This window comes from Dromiciops gliroides, chromosome 4 (assembly GCF_019393635.1).
Source record: "Dromiciops gliroides isolate mDroGli1 chromosome 4, mDroGli1.pri, whole genome shotgun sequence".
Classification (NCBI taxonomy): domain Eukaryota; kingdom Metazoa; phylum Chordata; class Mammalia; order Microbiotheria; family Microbiotheriidae; genus Dromiciops; species Dromiciops gliroides.
The window spans coordinates 417553030-417568670 of record NC_057864.1 but is presented as its reverse complement, the minus strand read 5'-3'; the positions used below and the strand labels follow the sequence as shown (position 1 = coordinate 417568670).

Sequence of the window (15641 nt, the reverse complement as noted above, 5' to 3'; positions counted from 1 at the left end):
GAATTTAAAATATTCTCTTTTTTCTGATCCAGGAATTATCCCTGTGGCAATTCAACATCCTGGAAGATCCCCTCTGTTTCTCCTAACATCACTCATCTGTTCCAGAAGCAAAAATGGACAGCAGACAACCCTTCTCCTGCCTGCAAGTGCAGCACCCGAGAGAAGCTCACAATGCTCCCAGACTGCCCTGAAGGGGCAGGAGGGCTACCTCCTCCCCAGGTACCAGGCAGCTCTCCAAGGGCATCTGACCACTGAGCATAACAATAAATACATGACATGATGTGTCCTAGCCAACAGGAGTTGGGTAATGGACTACATTGGACCCTCATTTCCTTTTATAGTGGGCTACCCAGAGGGAGCTATAGGAAATAATATGGAAAAGGACCTGGGCCAAAGGGCAGAATGACCACCCAATCCACCCTCCCAGCCAATATTTCCTGAGTGTTTGCTATGTGTTCAGTATCATGGTCTCAGCATACGCTCATTCTCTGTCTCTCTCTAATTATTTAATACCAATTGACAGAGTCATTCCTGTTGCCCAGGTCTGGCCATATCACTCCCGTGCTCAAGAAGCTTCAATGGCTTCCTATTACAATGGCTTATTGGTAATTAACTTGCTGAAAAATGACCAAACATATACATTGAATGCTTTTGAGTCTAGTCTGCATTATTAACATTTTCTCCAACACTGTCTTAAGACTAGACAATCAACCAATCAACCCTTGATTTGCAGTATTTGACAGTCTCTCAGACATAAGTACTTGCATGGAAGATTTAAGAGCTGGCCCGTTGGCTGTAGCACCTCCCTGCCTTATTGCTTCTAAGAAGAAATACAGACTCCTCTGTTATGGAAAGCCCTTCAAAATCTGGCTCCAGGCTGTGTTTTCAGTCTGGTGACACCTTACTCCATCTCACTCATACTGTGGTCCAGCTGAGGGGCCTAATTAAGAACACAGGATCAGGGATTTAGAGTTGGCAAGAGCCTGGAAAACGGAATGAAGGAAATAGAATCCAGTGACTCCATGTGACAAGAAATATTAGAATCAAGTCAAAGGACTGAAAAAATAGGAGAAAATATAAAGAATGAGATAAAGCATTTGTTAAGTGCTTACTCTGTGTCAGGTACTGTGTGAGGAATCTATGATTAAAAATAACTGACTAGGAAAATGAATTAAGGAAAGAAAATATAAGAATCTTTGGACTCTTAAAACCATAACCACCACCTTCCCCTGCCCTCCCCCCCCCCCAGGAAAAAAATCTGAATGCAACATTTCAAGAAATTATAAAAGAAAATTTCCTGGATCTATTCAAATCAGAAGACAAAACACAAATAGAAAACAATCCAGTAATCACTTCCTGAAAGAAACCCTACATTGAAAACATCCAGACAGTAATGTCCAAAATGTCAAAAAAAAAAAATACTGCAATTCCTGTATAGAAATAAAGAGTTCAAGGACCAAAGAACCACACTCAGCATCACACAAGACTTAGCAGTAAACACCATAAAGGAGAGAAAACCTCCGTTTAGGATATTGCAAAAGGCAAAAGATAAAAAGTTTACAACCAGTTGAATTTACCCAGCAATATGCTGTAGAGGGGAGGGCAGCTAGGTGGCACAGTGGATAGAGTGCTGGTCCTGGATTCAGGAGGACCTGAGTTCAAATCCGGCCTCAGACACTTAACACTAGCTGTGTGACCCTAGGCAAGTCACTTAACCCCCAGTTGCCTCACCAAAAAAAAAAAAAAAAAAAAAAAGAACATGCTATAGATGAAGAAAAATAGATCATTAATATAGTAGAGGACTTTAAAGCATTCATGGTGAAAAGACTAAATAGAAACTCTGAAATGAAAACACAAAAGTCAAGAGAAACCTAGAAAGATGTCTGAGATTGGTAGATGTGAAATATGATCTGAGGCCAGTGAGATTTGTTCTCTTAGGCAAATTCGTACTCGCTAACTTGTCAATAAAGTTCAACCTCAAGAAGAAATTAGAAGGGATCTCAGAGGCCATCTAGCTCAGCAAGGTGACTGTTAAACTGCAATATGAATTTCTGATACAACATCTTGACAAGTGGTTATCCATACTCTGCTTTGAACATCTCTCATGATGGGGTCTCACCTAATAAAGCAACTCATTTCGTTGTTCAATAGCTATTCTTATTAAGACTCGTTCCTGAAGTGAACTAGAATCGATGTCCCTAACAATCCAAGAAATTTGTGCCCCTGAAATCTAAGCCAAGCAGAAGAGATCTAATCCCTCTCAGCAAGACCATGGCTAGGACCTTGATTGGCTCCAAGCACCCAAGGCAAATCATACTGTGTGACTGGTTCAAGAGAAAGATGGCTAGATTTGGGGTTGGGGACCTGGGTTTGAATTCTGGCTCTGCCATGTGCTACCCTACTCGGCGTCCTCATTTATCAAATGAAGGGGAGTGCTTGGACAAGATAACCTCTAAGGACCCTTCTCGCTCTAAATCTCTGGTCCTGTGCTCTGCCCTTTCTAAGACTCTACCCTCTCTTCCTAAGTACTTTATACTGGGAAACATTCGGATGGGGAGGGAAGACCAGTCCTCTCGCTTTTGCTGTAGCAATGGCAAAGAGCTTTCCTGGCTAATTGGATGACCTCCGAGGTCTCTTCCAGCTCTAAAAAAAAGTCTATGATCTAGTCTTTAATCGTAGATACACAAATCCAGAATTCTGGACTTGACCCTTAGGCAACAAAGAAGGATAACTCATTGACCTGAACTATGAAAGGGACGGTCAAGATTAGGGTTTCTTAACTGTGTGTGCGCACTTGAACTGTGGACCTCTTTGGCAGTCTGGTGAAGACCATGGACCCCTTTTCAAAATAATGTTTTTAAATGCACAAAATCAAATACAAAAAATGCAAAATAAATAATTACATTGAAATACCGTTATCAAAACACAAGTTCACAGACCCTGATAAAGTACCTCTGCCTTAGATCATTCAATAAGCAAGTATTTATTAAGCATCTACTATGTGCTGGACAATGCACTAGGTCCTGGGCACACATAGACAAAGGATTAATAATGTCTATCCATTCTACTGGCAGAACCAAGATGGACATATATTAAATATATAAAAAGAAGATACAAATTTTTCTGGTAGGGAAAACACACCAGGGATAGGTTAGAGTCCAAAGTTTTCTGATTAGATGGAGGTTAAAACATTATTTGAAAAAGACTGTCCCTCAGGTCAGCAACCTTTGGCAAAGCAGGGCAGTTGGCAATGCTCATCGATGCCATTGGCCAAGGAAAAGGAAGCAAAAAGAAGTGAGGAAAAAAGGGGAAGAGGTGAAAAAAGAGGAGGGAAGGATAAACAGAAGGGAATTCAACAATTAAAGTATATGTTGATGGGTTATGTATGCCTTGATCTTTCTGAAAGCTGATTTCTGATTTTTAAAAAAAAAGTCATCTGCTGCTAAATTTGAAGCAATACTCCCCTCTGGTGGCTAACTATACACACTTCAGCCTTCACTCACATTTTTGCTATCTCCCCCAAATTCCTCAAGATAACAGAAAGCTTTGTTTTTCACTTGGTAAGAAACTGTTCATTTAACTGGGGGTCACTGAAGTTGAAGGGATTCTAGACTCCAAAGTAATTAATGGGGATTCCTCTCTCATATCCCCAGAGAGTACAACGCAGCACGGAAATCCTGCAGGACCTCACAAACAGGAACATCTCAGATTTCCTTGTGAAAACCTATCCCACGCTTATAAGAAGCAGGTAAGGAGCGATTAAGAGGATCCTACTTGGAAGCTGTTAGGATCTTAGATTTAGAATTGGAAGGGACCTTAGAGGACTTCTACTCCAAAGTAGTCGTGTCTTACATCCTACATCATAGGGGTATAAAGTTAACCTGATTTTTCTGCATAAACATTCTATCTTTCTTTGTGTCCCTAGTGCCAGTGCCTGCCACATATCTGGCACATGATAAAATGTTTGTTGTAGTGAATTGTATTTCTGAAACAGTCCTGATCTGAGAGAAGAAAGTGTACTTTTAATGAAGCTTTTCAGAAGGACCAACCTTTGCTAGACCACTAATGGCCAGAGATCATCCTTACCTCAGTTCCTGCCCTGCATGGCCCCCTGCTCCTTAGACCATTAGCTCCGCTTTGTTCTTTTCCTACCTGGGCTGGGAATCTTTTCTTAAGAGAGATAACTTCTCTCTTAGATGATCCTGCAGCATCTCTCTCATGTCTTTATGTATTTGGGAAATTATTAAATAGTTTAGAATGAAATATTAAAGTTTCACTCATAGGCCAGAAATTGAAGGTTTTTGAGAATTTGGTGAAGAGCATAGGAGTAAAGGATGGGGAAACATTAAGGAGGAGGGGGAAATGAACACTAATACTCTAACTGGTTTCATTAGATGGTTTTTTTTGTGTTTTTCAGCATGAAAAGCAAATATTGGGTCAATGAACAAAGGTAAGGAACTGTGTTTCACCCTTTTTTTTTTTTCCTAAAGGAATTTAAATCTCTGAATTGTCCATCCAGAGTAGGGTTCTGCTGCTCTAATCTGGGATGCAATCTGGAGGTCTTTGACTTTGCCAAGCTGTGGGAGCAGCAGGAACTCACGCCTCTTCTGTCACCTCTGGCCTGTGCCCTTAGAGGATAATTAGGCCATCTACAAACATGGTTGCTGGGCCCTTGAGATTTTTCAGAAGATCCTGTGGCCTTTTGGCCTAAGGACAGGCAGAGGCTGAGAGGTTGACTATAGAGGGATCCCTCAGCCTTATTCCTTCTTTAGCACACTTATAAAATCCAGAACTAGGTCAAGTATACCTCAGAACCATAGATTCTCTGAGATGGAAGAGACCTTGGCAGCCACCTAGCCCGACCCACATCTGAACAAGAGTCCCACCTACAACCTACCTCAATCATTGTTTAGTCTTTGCTTAAAGACACCCCCCCCCCAAGTAAGGGGAAACCCATTCACTGCCTCCTGAGGCAGCCCATTTTCTTTTTGTTTTGAAAGCTCTAATTATGAAGTTTTTCCTGCATTTTTTTTGGTAATTTTCAACCAGTGTTTCCAGTTCTGCTCTCTGAAGACAAGCAGGAAAAAGGCTAATATTTTGTTTTTAAAATGAAGAGGGGCAGGGCAGCTAGGTGGCGCAGTGGATAGAGCACCGGCCCTGGAGTCAGGAGTACCTGGGTTCAAATCCGGCCTCAGCCACTTAACACTTACTAGCTGTGTGACCCTGGGCAAGTCACTTAACCCCAATTGCCTCACTAAAAAAAAAAAAAAATGAAGAGGGGCAGACTAACTGGCCTATAAAGTCCCTTCCAATTTGAAATCTAGGATCTTATGATCTTCCATGTGACAATTCTTCAAACACTGGAAGTCAGCTATCCTGATCTGCCTCCCCCCTGCCCAAAGTCTTCTCTTCTTTATGATAAACATTCCTAGTTCTATCACCCCACCCTCATATGGCATGGATTCAAGACCATTGCATAGCCCTGAGGATTTCTGTTCCCTGAACAGGTATGGAGGGATTTCCATTGGAGGAAAGCTCCCGGTCTTCTGTATCACTGGGGAAGAAGTAGTCGGGTTTTTACGTGACCTTGGTCAACTTATGAATGTGAGCGGGGTAAGTGAATGCCATCTATGGCCAAACATAGGTTTTGCCGACTGCTTAGAACATGTAAAACAAAAAGTCACCAATATAATGGCAAGATCCCTCTCTTGCTTGTTTCCTTTGTCATTCTAGGGCCCTGCCACCCAAGAGGCTGCAAAAGAAATGTCCAATTTCCTTAAATATCTGGAAACTGAAGACAACATTAAGGTACCAGAACCTGTCTTAAGGCATTGAGTTTCATGTGGCCCAGTTGTTTTTCTCCTTCTTTTCCCAGATGAAAGAAATTCTGCCTCTAGTTGAAATCTGGTGAAGAACATCTAGACACCTTGTACTTACCTCCTTTCCAGATTTCTTTCCCCATTGCGGATATTTTCAATTGGAGTCAGGCGTGAGGATGAGTACAATGTCTCAGTTTCCTTGTGTCAGTGGCTCAAACTACTAAACATGTTGCCCCTTCTCATCCACTAGGTGTGGTTCAACAATAAAGGTTGGCACGCGATGGTTACCTTCCTCAATGTGGCTAACAATGCAATCCTGAGAGCCGGCCTGCCAAAAGACATGGACCCGGAGGACTTTGGAATCACACTCGTAAACCAGCCACTGAACCTCACCAAGGAGCAGCTCTCTGAGATCACAGTGTAAGTGAGCTGTCATCTGTCACTTTATGCTCCCTGATTCCACTCCACCTTTTCCTCCTTCCCTGCCACCTTTCCTCGTTCCATTTTGGTGAACTGGAGGCAGCTTGGGACGATGAAAAGGGCCCTGGGTCTGGAGCCAGAGAACCTGCCACTTAGGACCTGTGCAAGCTTGGTCAAGCCATTGAACTCTAATTCTGTACCTGTACCCTGAGCAAGTTGGACAAGATGACTGTGAAGCTCCTTCCTAGGTCTGGGATCATAATACTACAAAGAGACCTTCAGCATTTCAGAGCTGGAAGAGATCCCAGTGACCATCTAATCCCCCAAAAGACTCCACCCCCGCCTGCAACATGCTCAACAGGTGCTCATCCCAGCCACTGCTTGATGCTCTCTGGTGAGAGGGAACCCATTACTTCCAGGGCCAGCTCATTTCACTTCTAATATCAAACCACTTTGATCCTCTTGGCTCTTAGTTCTTCCCTCTGGGGTCAAATAGATCAAGTCTAATCCTTTTTCCAAAAGGCAGCCTTCTAGATTCTTAAAAATAGCTGTCAGAGGTCCCTAGCTCTGGATGAGGGGCTCTCCCCCCTTTTTTTTTGGTTAGGCAATTGGGATTAAGTGACTTGCCCAGGTTCTCACAGCTAGTAAGTGTTAAGTGTCTGAGGTTGGATTTGAACTCAGGTCCTCCTGAATCCAGGGCTGGTGCTCTATCCACTGCACCACCTAGCTGCCCTACAATGGGTACATTTTTTCTTCCTTCCTTCCTTCCTTCCTTCCTTCCTTCCTTCCTTCCTTCCTTCCTTCCTTCCTTCCTTCCTTTCTCTCTTTCTTTCTCTCTTTTTTTTTGTGGGGCAATGAGGGTTAAGTGACTTGCCTATGGTCATACAGCTGGTGTCAAGTGTCTGAGGCTCGATTTGAACTCAGGTCCTCCTGAATCCAGGGCTGGTGCTTTATCCACTGTGCCACCTAGCTGCCCCCTCTCTTCCCCTTTTTAATGTCATAGACCACCTTTGGGAAGCTGTGGCTGTTTCTCAGAATACTGTTCTTAAATGCATACAATACAACACATAGGTTTACAAAGAAAACCTACTGGACTGAAATATAATTATCAAAATTAAAACGAACAAAACTCATGGATTCTAATTCTGGAGCTAGGAAGGGACCCCAGCAAATGTCTACTTGGATCTTCTTATTTTACAGATGCAGAATGGAACCCCAGAGAGGTTGGGTGACTTGCCTGGGGTCATCCCGATAGGAAATACCAGAAGCAGGATTTGATCCTAGGTCCTCTGACTCCAGAGGCAGGGTCCTTTCCACTGTAACATGCCCACCCACCACCAAGCCTTTTCTTCTTTAGGCTCAACATCCTTAGTTCCTTCAAACCAGTCTCAGATGATATAGACTCAAGGCCCTTCATTCATGGAAGCGAGTGGAGGGGAAGGGTCTGTCCTACCCAGTTCAGGTCCACATTTCCTGAACTATCACAATAGCCCGCTAATTGGCCTCCCCATTTCATGTCTCCTCCCACCCCAATTCATCCTCTACCCAGCTGCCAAACTGATTTCTAATAAAGTGTAGTTCTGACCATGACATCTTCCTCATCTCCATCAGCTCCACCCCACTGTTTGGTTCCTCCTCCATCTCTTGCCACCAGTTTTCTCCTCCCTATGCCCCTGGATGTGGGCATCCTCAGTGACCTCTCTGCATGGTGGTGGGTGACGGTGTCTGTGGCTGGTGCCATGTAGAGACTTTACCGGTGAATGACAGCAACTTTTAGTTAGCGCCTAGCACAGCACCTGGCACATAGTGGGCAATAAATAAATACTTTATTGATTGATTGATGATAAATGACTGATTGAATCACTGAATGGAGAAATCCTTCGTAGAGGGTCAAGGCCAGACTCGTGGGGCTGTGGGAGCTCTTGGCCTCAGGCTGTTTGAGAACTTTAGCCAAGAAGCAGGCTTTATATCTTCCTGTATTCCCTCTCTTCCCCCCTCCCATTCTGACCCTTGCAGGCTGACCACTTCCATCGATGCCATGGTGGCCATCTGTGTGATCTTTGCCATGTCCTTTATCCCAGCCAGCTTTGTTCTCTATCTGATCCAGGAGAGAGTGAGCAAAGCTAAGCACCTGCAGTTTGTTAGTGGTGTGAGCCCAACCACCTACTGGGTCACCAACTTCCTGTGGGACATTGTGAGTATCTGGTGGATGGAACCTCCATTCATTGTCTCTCTGGTCCAGGGTGGGAACTTGGAAACACTTCATAGTGACCTGGAGTAGTATCAATAGTGATGATAAAATAGCTGGCATTCCCATAGGCCTTTGAGGGTTGCACAGTTCTCAAAGGCAAGGTGGTTCAGTGGAAAAAGTGCTTGCTCTAGAGTCATGGGACTTGAGTTCATCTTGCTTCTGTCACTTAGTGACAGTGTGGCCTTGGGTGTTACTTAATATCTCTGGGCCTCGGTTTTCTTATTTGCAAGATGAAGGAATTGACTAAACAATGCATACCCTCTGACTAAATGATACCACTACTAAACTGATGCCATCAAAGGAAAGACAAAAAGGACCTACATGCACAAAATATTTATAGTAGTAGTATTTTTTTCTAGTAGCAAAGAACTAGAAACTAAGGGTTTCCCATCAATTGGGGAATCACTGAACAAATTATGGTTGTGGATACTAGAACACTATTTTGTTGTTTTATTTTTTTTTTTTAAGTGAGGCAATTGGGTTTAAGTGACTTGCCCAGGGTCACACAGCTAGTAAGTGTTAAGTGTTTGAGGCCAAATTTGAACTCAGGTACTCCTGACTCCAGGGCCGGTGCTCTATCCACTGCGCCACCTAGCTGCCCTGAACACTATTGTGTTGTAAAAAATGAAGGAGACAATTTTAGAAAAACACAGAAAGACCTGTATGAACTGATGCAGAGTGAAGTGAGCAGAAAAAGAATAGTTTATACAATAACAATAGTGCTATAGAGACAAAAAGCTTTGAAACACTTAAGAGTTCTGATCAAGTCAGTGACCAACCATGATTCCAGAGGACCCGTGATGAAACATGCTACCCTCTTTGTGACAGAGAGGTGATCGACTCAAGATCAGAATGAGTTAATATATTTTTGGACATGGTGAATGAGAGAAGTTATTTTGCTTGACTATGTATATTTGTTACAAGGTGGTTGTTGTGGTTAATTTTTTTCAATGAGAGTGAAGAGAAGTGGGAGAGAGAAAATAAATGACCTTTAAAGACCCTTCCAGCTCTAAGAGCCTATGAATTCATTTATTTCTAACAGCTCTGTGAACTAACTCCTACAGATATTATATTATCCCCATTTACAGATAAGGAAACTGAGACTGAGTGAGAGTTAAGTGACTTGTGATCTCATGGTCATGAAGCCAAAGCGTTTGAGTCACATAGCAGTATGAAACATTGGTTCGGTTCATACTGACCTTGAAAGGCCAGTGAAGTATATATGGTTGGTAGTCAGACCCTTGTGAAATTCAGTACCTACTCCCATTCTATTTGTTTGTTTGTTTGTTTTTGCGGGGCAATGGGGGTTAAGTGACTCGCCCAGGGTCACACAGCTAGTAAGTGTCAAGTGTCTGAGGCCGAATTTGAACTCAGGTACTCCTGAATCCAGGGCTGGTGCTTTATCTACTGCGCCACCTAGCCGCCCCCCTCCCATTCTATTTTGAGGGGCTTTTTGGAGCCTTTATAACCTTCACAAAAATAGAATCCCTCACTCTGAGGGAGGTCTCTGCATTGCTGGGGCGACAGCTGGCTTTCCCTGGCCTTGACCGTTGCTGTGGGAGGTATGGCAAAGAGTCTTTGGCATCTTGACATCCTTTTGCTTACTCCCTACTCTAGACCATAGTCTAATATCCTTTTGAGTGTGCCTTGAGGCATTCTCAAATGTAGGATCATCACTTCAAAGCTGGAAAGGATTTTAGACGTCTAGTCCAATCTGATGAAGTAGCTAGATGGACTAGAGTTAGGAAGATTTCTCTTCCTGAGTTCAAGTCTGTCCACAGACATTTACTACCTTATGGCCCTGGGCAAGTCACTTCAACCCTGTTTGCCTCAGTTTCCTCGTCTGCAAGATGAGCTGGAAAAGGAAATGGCAAACCATTCCAGTAATTTTGGCAAGAAAACCCCAAAAGGGGCCCTGACTGAAAAGGACTGAACAACAACAAATTCTAAACTCCTTCATCGTACAGATAGGGAAACAGTTCCAGAGGTTAAACGATCTCCCCAAACTGCAGACCCAACAACTAGCATAGGTGGGATTTGAAACCAGATTCTCTGCTTCTGGGTCCAGTGCTCTTTCCATTGTACTATGCTCCTTGTGGTCCAGGATACTGATGGAACTAAGGAGGTGTAAGTTAACCTCTCACATTCCCACAACGCTGGCCAGAGCTTTTTTGAACAAGAAAGTCATGGCATAGACCTGGGGCAGTTGGGTTGACTTTGCTCCCAGGTGAATTGGTACAGGACTCAGCTGTGGTGCCTTTGGGCAAGAAGAGTATAAAAGCTGTTTGGGGGACTTTGAAGGGGAACTCTTATAACCCCAGGGAAACTTCTGGCTGATTGCCTTTATCTGCTTTTAATTTCCTGATCTTCTTTTAACTGTTGGGGATATTGGAAAATGTTTTTAGTGAAAGGACTGTTTGTTTGAACCCTTGAGCTCTGAGTAGCCCATTGCACCAACACAGCTGCCAGGGGTTGACGATCGTTTCAGTTTGCATAGTCTAAAACTTCGGGGACTGTGGTTTCTTAAATGAATAAAGAGGAAAAGATTGTGCCTTCAGCAGCCTTGAAAACTATGTTCCTGATGTCTTAATGGCATAGTAGAAGACGTGATTACATCATTCCAACTCTGTCCATCATCATTCTTTGAGTCTCTCCACTCTCTGTTGCCCACAGGGAAAGCAAGCTCAGACACATCTCTGGGAAGGGCATGAAGCTCCAGGAGCTTCCCCTCAGTTGAACGTGTCATTGGCATGTGCCTACATCAGCCAGGTACCATTAGCCTGAAAGAAGTCAGGCTCAATCAATCAACAGTTCTCAGCCCATGATGAGCCGTAAGCTCTGCTCATGCTTTTGCTCACTTGTCAGTCAAGCAGGGAACAGAATTTATATTCGAGGTTTCCAGCTTTCCCACTATTCTATTAGTTCAAGATGGGAAAAGTCCCCTCCCTTATTTACATTTTTCTTCCACTTGACCCACCAAGAAAGCTGATTCCAGGCAAAGCTCCCTAGCTCAAGAAGAGGGGTTCCCCAAGGAACCCTTGTGGCTACCAAGTCAAACAAACAAAAAGAATCCTTACCATAATACATCCAACAAGTGACCATTCAGCCTCTACTCAAGACTTCCAGTGATGGGGAACCCATCCTCTCTTGAGGTAGCAGCCCCTTGGACTTTGGGAGAGCTCTCATTGTTTGGAGGCTTTTCAAGCATTAGGACTAAATTGTAGGGGCAGCTAGGTGGCGCAGTGGATAGAGCACCGGCCCTGGATTCAGGAGGACCTGAGTTCAAATCCGACCTCAGACACTTAACACTTACCAGCTGTGTGACCCTGGGCAAGTCACTTAACTCCAATTGCCTCAAAAAAAAAAAAAAGACTAAATTGTAATCTTTGCAATTTCCACTCACTGTTCCGGAGTCTGCCCTCGGGGTCTCAACAGAATGAGAGTTTAGGTGAAATTTGTTGACAAGCAGATTTTTTTTTACAAGCTTGTGGATTCTTGGAGAGTGTCCAGGAAGCTATCATGCAGAAGAATTTCAAGTCATTAGCCTAAATCAGCGTTGGGCAAAGGAATGTCAGGTGTGCAGCTGGAGGAACTCTGTAACCCTTCAATGAGCCAGTGACAAAAGGACAGATGTGTCTTTCCATAAGTTCTTGGGGGTCCCTCATTATGCAATGGGCCTTGGTAAAGAACTGATCCAAATCTTTGGGGAATGTGACCTCTTTGGCCAAAGAAGTCAAGGCTCCTCAACAGATAGAATTACAAGGCTTCCATGAGAAAAAAAAATGTTTTCATTAATGATATTCGTCCCTCTGGTATAATAATTTTGAAATTATTATTAGAAAAAGTTCTACTGTATACCTCATTTTTCAGCATAAAGCAGGATTAATTTCTTCCCTTTTGTTCATGAAATTTCCTCACTCCCCTTCTCTCATGGCATGGCATAGTGGATTGGGCACTATACTTGGAATTAGGAAGACCTGAGTTCAAATCCCACCTCAGTCACTTACTACTTGTGTTACCCTGGGCAAGGCACTTAACTTCTCTGTGCTTATCTTCTCATCTATAAAATGCAGAGGTTGAACTAAATGTCAATCAACTAGAATTGTTTAAGGGCTTACTATGTGCCAGTCATTGTGCTCAGTGCTGAGAAAACAAATGCAAGCAAAAAGCTAGTCCCTGTCCTCAAGGAATTTACATTTTAACGGTGGAAGATGACACCAAAGAAAACCAGTCAGGGGAGAGGGAAAAGGAGGAAAGAGCACACAGCTGGAGTTGGAGGGAAGCAGGGTCCAGGGAGTGATAGAGGAGTCTGGAGGACAGCCTGGTGAGAAATGAAGTAACCTGGGTGCCTTAAATGGAGGTTCTGGGAGGAACCATCCAATCAGAGGGAGGGTCCTCAGGGCCCAGGCTACTTCCAAGGTAGGGGTCAGAGGAGATGGCTTCCAAGGTCTCCCGTGATCCCATTCTACCAACTTTTAAGGATTCTAGTTATTATTTCAAGCTCCAAAATGTTCCATGGCCAGATTAATTTGAAACACATCAATCTAATTCAATCCCCTCTCCCAATTCACCCCAATTTTCCAGGTGAAGAAACCATGGTCCACAAAGTTGAAATGCCTTTGTTCTCTTCTTCTCCTTTTCCCAGGTCAATTATGCTGTGAGTGCTGGAATAGTGGTGGGGATCTTCATTGGATTTCAGAAGCGAGCATATACTTCCCCAAACAACCTCCCAGCCCTGATTGCTCTGCTCTTCCTATATGGGTAAGTCATCTGGAGGCTAATACTAGGTAAAAGCCTGGCATCATGCACATCGCCCTTGCTTGGGGAAGGTTCCCAGCTGGGTGGGAAGGAACAGCAGCATTTCTAACCCCCCCCCCCAGTGGGTGGTGTTTGCTGGCGGGGAGCCTGCAGAGGACGTAGGGCACTGATGGATCATTCAGCCAGAGGTATCATAGGATCTCGGGCCCATGGGGCCATAATTTCCACTTGTTCAATTAGTTCAGGTGGGAGACTCCTTCCTAGCTGCATTCTTCCCTCACTGAGCCCATGGAGAAAGGGTCTGCGACCTGGGGACCAGCCTCTCCCTAACTTCACGCCCCTTTCTGACTTAACCTTGGTAATTTTGACTTGGACATGTATTGAAATATGTTGCAGAAATGCTTGTGTTAAGTCAACAGCAGGAAAATAACTCTGGAATTAATCCAAGTCAATTAATCCAATTGTTCCAATTAACACTTTTTCCTCCCCCTTCTCCCCACCTGGCACATTGTAAACTATTAATAAATACTTGTTTACTTGACCCTCCCCCTCAAAAAACAAGAACAACAAAAACCAAGAATCCCCAAAGCCAAATTGACTTAACTCTTTGTGGGTTCTCTTCAGATATTTCTCACAAAAACAAATAAATATCAGAGATAGTGTGGTGTGATAGAAAGAGTGCCATCTCTGAAGTCAAAGGATCTGAGTTCAAATTTCAGTCCTGCCGATTTGTATGGCCTTGGACAAGTCACTTAGCCCAGATAGGCGTTACAGGATTTCTTCCTCTATAAAACAAGGGAATTATATTAGATGACCTGTAAGGTCCTTCCCAGCTCTACATTAATGATCGTATGCCCCTAATATGCCCAGTAATGAATGAATCTGTCCCTATCATTAGAAAACAGGTTAGAGTGGAGAGGAATTGTAGAACCTATGGGGTCCGACTCCTTTTCTTATAGATGAGGAGCTGAGGCCTGGGGAAGGTTAAGCTGTTTGCTGAAGGTTACACAGATAATTCTCATCAAGACAGGGATTTCAACCCCTATCTTTTGACTATACCCTGCCCCTTTGAAACTGAGCCATCAGAATTCTAAGTCCCTGTCAGACTGGTCTTTTGGGAGACCAGGATGATGGCAGCAGTGTGTGTGTGGGTTGGGAGAATCTTGTCTGTTTTGTGTTGCTAATGTGGAATATAGTAGGGAGAGAGCCAGAAAAGAGAAGATGGCAGGTGGCCAGCCTGGGAGTCTAGTCGGCCTCATTGTCCCCCTTGAAGCTCTGGCCACTAGAGAGCTTTCACAGTGCACAGGAGGGAAATAAATTTATCATAGCCTAAGGGAGTGGGAGAGGAAATGAAAACTGAAAACCTGTCCTGTTGTGTTTGGGGGTTTTCAACAGATGGGCTGTCATCCCGATGATGTACCCCGCCTCCTTCCTATTTGATGTGCCCAGCACAGCTTACGTGGCCTTGTCTTGTACCAACCTCTTCATTGGGATCAACAGCACTGCCATCACGTTCGTCCTTGAGTTGTTTGAAAATAACAGGGTAAGCGCAGTCCTCTTCCCTTCTCTTCACATCCTTGTTAAATCAACAGCCTCCTAGGAGGTATTCATTGAGCACCAGGATAGCTGAGGGTGCCCCATGCTCCCAGGAAGGTCACCTCGACCCAGAAGCCTGGTTTTTATTTAAACACCCTTTTATTTTTCTTCTAAGTGAGGGGTTTGTTTTGTTTTGTTTTGTCTTTATTACTAGCCCTGCCCCACAAGCCCTGAGGGACATCTGGGTTCAATGGCCTTCTGCCAGATCATGGAGGGGGGCCTCTAGGGCTGAGGGTCTCTTTTTTTTTTTTTTTTTGCGTGGCAATGAGGGTTAAGTGACTTGCCCAGGGTCACATAGCTAGTAAGTGTCAAGTGTCTGAGGCTGGCTTTGAACTCAGGTCCTCCTGAATCCAGGGCCGGTGCTTTACCCACTGCACCACCTAGCTGCCCCCTTCAAGGGTTTCTTTTTGTTTTGTTTTGTTTTGGTTTTGCGGGGCAATGGGGGTTAAGTGACTTGCCCAGGGTCACACAGCTAGTAAGTGTCAAGTGTCTGAGGCTGGATTTGAACTCAGGTACTCCTGAATCCAGGGCCGGTGCTTTATCCACTGCACCACCTAGCCGCCCCTTGAGGGTCTCATTTTTAAGAAGACCATAGATTTAGAGCTAAAAGGGGCCTTAGAAGTCATCTAGTCTAACCCTCCCTTCATTTGACAGAGCGAATGAGATAGTATTTATAAGGGCTTAGCACAATGCCTGGCACATAGTAGGTGCTATATGAAAGCTTACTTTTACTGCATTACAGATGAGGAAACTGAGGCTGAGGGAAATCAGGTGACTTGCATGAGGTCATGTGACTA

General features: G+C 44.0%; 1 protein-coding gene across 1 annotated transcript in view; it reads left to right on the top strand.

Annotated features, from left to right (window-relative positions):
* The window catches only part of ABCA4 (ATP binding cassette subfamily A member 4), a 176384-nt gene that overhangs the window by 129054 nt on the left and 31689 nt on the right, over positions 1 to 15641 (top strand). The window contains exons 30-38 of the mRNA XM_043962651.1: positions 33 to 219; positions 3654 to 3748; positions 4418 to 4450; positions 5508 to 5613; positions 5734 to 5808; positions 6070 to 6239; positions 8256 to 8433; positions 13136 to 13251; positions 14644 to 14791. Coding sequence (XP_043818586.1) covers positions 33 to 219; positions 3654 to 3748; positions 4418 to 4450; positions 5508 to 5613; positions 5734 to 5808; positions 6070 to 6239; positions 8256 to 8433; positions 13136 to 13251; positions 14644 to 14791 — 1108 coding nt within the window. The remainder of the gene's footprint in view (positions 1 to 32; positions 220 to 3653; positions 3749 to 4417; positions 4451 to 5507; positions 5614 to 5733; positions 5809 to 6069; positions 6240 to 8255; positions 8434 to 13135; positions 13252 to 14643; positions 14792 to 15641) is intronic.